This window comes from Myotis davidii, unplaced genomic scaffold, assembly GCF_000327345.1.
Source record: "Myotis davidii unplaced genomic scaffold, ASM32734v1 scaffold681, whole genome shotgun sequence".
Classification (NCBI taxonomy): domain Eukaryota; kingdom Metazoa; phylum Chordata; class Mammalia; order Chiroptera; family Vespertilionidae; genus Myotis; species Myotis davidii.
The window spans coordinates 61642-65052 of record NW_006291551.1 but is presented as its reverse complement, the minus strand read 5'-3'; the positions used below and the strand labels follow the sequence as shown (position 1 = coordinate 65052).

Genomic DNA, 3411 nt, shown 5'->3' with positions numbered 1-3411 from the left:
CAGAGGCTCTGCTCCGCACTCCTGTAGGGGCACCTCCTTCTGCCCCTATCGTTTGTCTGTAAAACCCTCACAAGTGACGTCTCTGGCTCCTTGTCTCTGAGACTCCACTCAGCTGACGGCTTCACGTCTCAGGCCCCCTCAGACCCAACTTCAGCTTCCTGAAAGGAAGGCCCCTCATTTAAATTCTGGGACACCCAAGGCCTTTCCTTCTCCTTCTCCAACAGTGCCTTCTCCATCTCCTGACCTAGTTATCTCTGAAATCTGGAATTCACAGAGCAGGCCATGCTCTCTCCCCGTGCCCCCCTCATGCCTCCTCACTTCCAAGTCTGTCTCACCCGCCTCCACAGCCTCAGTTTCCCTTTTCTGTCCTGGGCTGGGACTCTCCTGCAGATTAGGGTCCTGCAGCCTCTTAGACGTCCCCTCCTGGAATCCTCTAGGCCTTTCACACCTCAGGTCCCACACTGGCCTCCATGTCTCCCCAAATCCCCAGGTCCCGTCTGCGGCCCTCATCCTCAGGCCTGCCCCTCCTCTGCAGGACACCTCCCTCCCGTCAGAGCTTGCAGGTCCCCAGCTTACAGGCCTCCTGAATGTCTCCTGTCCACCTGCTCCTTCCCTGCCCCTGACTCAGGCTCCTCCTCTGGTCCAGCCTCTACATGGAAGCTTGGGGGCTCTTGCTAAATATCAAACCCAACCTGTCGTTACTTTCCCTAGAACTCTCCGTGACTCCCCAGTGTTCCACAGGACATAGTCCAAGGCCTTCAGCCCTGTGGCGCCAGCAACCCTAGCACATAAGCACGGCTGTTAGAGATTTGAGAGTTGAACATATATTTCCCCTAACCTGAGAGCCTTTCCAAAAAACAACTGAAACCACAGGACTTACAGATATCAGTTAGAAAAGAGAAACAATGAGTAACAGACAGCGCCACCTTGTGGAGAGACCCAGCACACGCAGGCATCTGCCTGCCCCTCCTCAAAACCGGTGGGAACAGACCTCGGTCCCACCGACACACCTCATCACCCTCTCAGCTCCATTTCAACTTTACTCCCAGGAATAGCCAAAGCAGCCATGTGCCACCGCGCCCCCAGCAGTCTGTTACTTGCCGACATTAAGCTAGGCCAGTGGTCGGCAAACTGATTAGTCAACAGAGCCAAATATCAACAGTACAACGATTGAAATTTCTTTTGAGAGCCAAATTTTTTAAACTTAAACTATATAGGTAGGTACATTGTTATTAACTTAATTAGGGTACTCCTAAGGCTTAGGAAGAGCCACACTCAAGGGGCCAAAGAGCCGCATGTGGCTCGCGAGCCGCAGTTTGCTGACCACGGAGCGAGGCTGTTCCCTCTGCCTGGCATACCCTGCTTCCCTCCTCATGATGAGTGTCAACTCAGATATCACCTCCTCCAAGGCTGAGTCCCCAGGAGCACCAAGGCCCTCGAGTTGGGCCCAACACAGTCACGGCAGCAGCTCTCAACCCACATGCCAACGCACGGTCCTGTCCTGCAGATCCTCAAGTCTTTGCAACTGTTCGTGAGGAAGGTACCATTGTTATCCCCACCCTGGCTTATGGGTGAGGAAAAGAGGCCCAGAGAGGTGCAGCCACCTACCCCCGGTCACCCAGCAAGTAAGCACAGCACCACAACCTTTCAGCATCTGTGTCCAGGTGTGACCACACCCTCCAGCCAGACCGCCCCCGCCCCCCAAGACAGGGCCTGAGCTGACTGAGGATGCAATGGAGCCCACTGTGCCTCAGTTCTCTCTGTACCCAGACCTGTCCATCCTTCCCAAAGTCGTCTGCAAAATAGAGATGATACCCATGCACACCTCATAAGGTGGTATGACTATTGAAATGCAGGGAGTGCCTCCTCCTGAGCCCCTGGAAGCTTGGCCGCACTCTGGCCATCACTGAATGGTTGGGTCTGAGTGGCTAGCTGTACTGAGACCCAAGGAGGCCAGGGATTCACACTGATCATTGCAGACGACATACTCAGCACTTCCTGCATTAAATACTCACACCACCCTGCGAGGTGTGCGTGAGTACCATCTCCATTTTACAGATGAAGAAACTGAGGCCCAGAGAGTTAGGCAGACTGCTTGCTCAGGGCCTTAAAGCTAGAAAGCACTGCTGCCTAGGACCGAACCCAGCTAGCCTGGTTCCAGGAGGAAGATAGGGAGTCCGCCCAGCTCGAGGGCGGGGAGGAAAAACTGCCCCTCCTGGGCCCCCAGCTGGCTCCCACGTGTGGAGAAGGTTGAGATATCCAGGCTGGGGGAATCCCTGGCTGGGGGCTGCCAAGAGCCCTTGAGTGCCAGCCACCCGTCAGTGGCTTCTTCCCATCGCCCTGGAGTAGTTTCTCTGCTCTTTCTCCCCTCTCCTCCTATCCTGCCAGGTCCAAAGTCCTCCCTCTGCCCTTTTGCCCACAATGCCAGGCGGCAGGAGGAATGTCTGAATTGGTGGGGGTCTCAGATCCCTGGGATTCCAAGTCTGCTGACCTCTGTCATGAGCTTTGGTTAACAGCGTACATCTCACACGCTAAGCCCCCATCATCTTGCTCCCAACCTCACGCCCTGCCCTGCTGCTGTCCCTGCTCCCAACAACCTCATGTGGCACTAGGACCCACGCTTGACCCAGGGGGGAAATTGAAGTCCAGAAAAAATGATGTCACGTGCACAAGATCATACAACAAAAGAGTGGCAGACGCAGATTCAAACTTAGGCCCAAAGATTCAACTCCAGAGTCTGTGTCCTTAACCACCACACCCAGTCTCCCCACCATAGCCCCAAAGGAAGGAGAGGCCCAGGGCCAGCTGAGGAATTGCTGGGAGGTGAGGGGAAACTGAGGCAAGGAGCCAGAAGGTCATGCGGGGTAGCAGGTGGGAAGGTGGTGGCACAGACTCACAGAACATGTGGTTAATAGTTAATCAGGTGAAGAGGGGGTGGGGATGGGCCCAGGAGGAGTGCCAGAGAAAAGGGGGCTCCCAGGGGGTGGAGGGTTGGGAAGAAAGCACAGAGGGAGGGGCGTCAGGCAGAGCTAAAGCTGGGGCTCAGGGAAAGGGGGACTCACCCTCCTTCTCCGCCATGTCACAGCCTCTTGTTAATGATTCCCCGGCTGACCTCCTGGGCCGGGGCAGGACCTGTGGGGAGAGGAACGGAAGGCAGGGCCTGGGGAGCCCAGCCCAGCCCAGTGCCCCCAGGCCCAGGCGCCCATCCAGGGAGGCTGGAGGACCTGGGCCCTGGCCAGAGCACGCCGTGATCACGGACGCAGATAGGGCTGGGTTCAAGGATGGGGTCAGTGTCTGACCGGTGGCCAGGGAGACACCTTGATGTGCAGGCTGGGGGCTCCCATGTCTGAGCCTGGAGGACAGAGGACTGAGGGTCTCAATTCCTAGGCAGAGTGGGGGCCTGAAACCATG

The 3411-nt window shown here is 56.5% G+C and overlaps 1 protein-coding gene across 3 annotated transcripts in view; it reads right to left on the bottom strand.

Annotated features, from left to right (window-relative positions):
* HPN (hepsin) overlaps positions 1–3411 on the bottom strand; it is a 17638-nt gene that overhangs the window by 13779 nt on the left and 448 nt on the right. For 2 of the 3 annotated variants that reach the window (XM_006764967.1, XM_006764968.2), the window contains exon 2: positions 3063–3132. In XM_006764967.1, coding sequence (XP_006765030.1) covers positions 3063–3078 — 16 coding nt within the window. In that variant the 5' untranslated portion in view covers positions 3079–3132. Of the gene's footprint in view, positions 1–3062; positions 3161–3411 lie in introns of those variants that run through there. The other variant, XM_015564760.1, reaches the window with a different exon arrangement.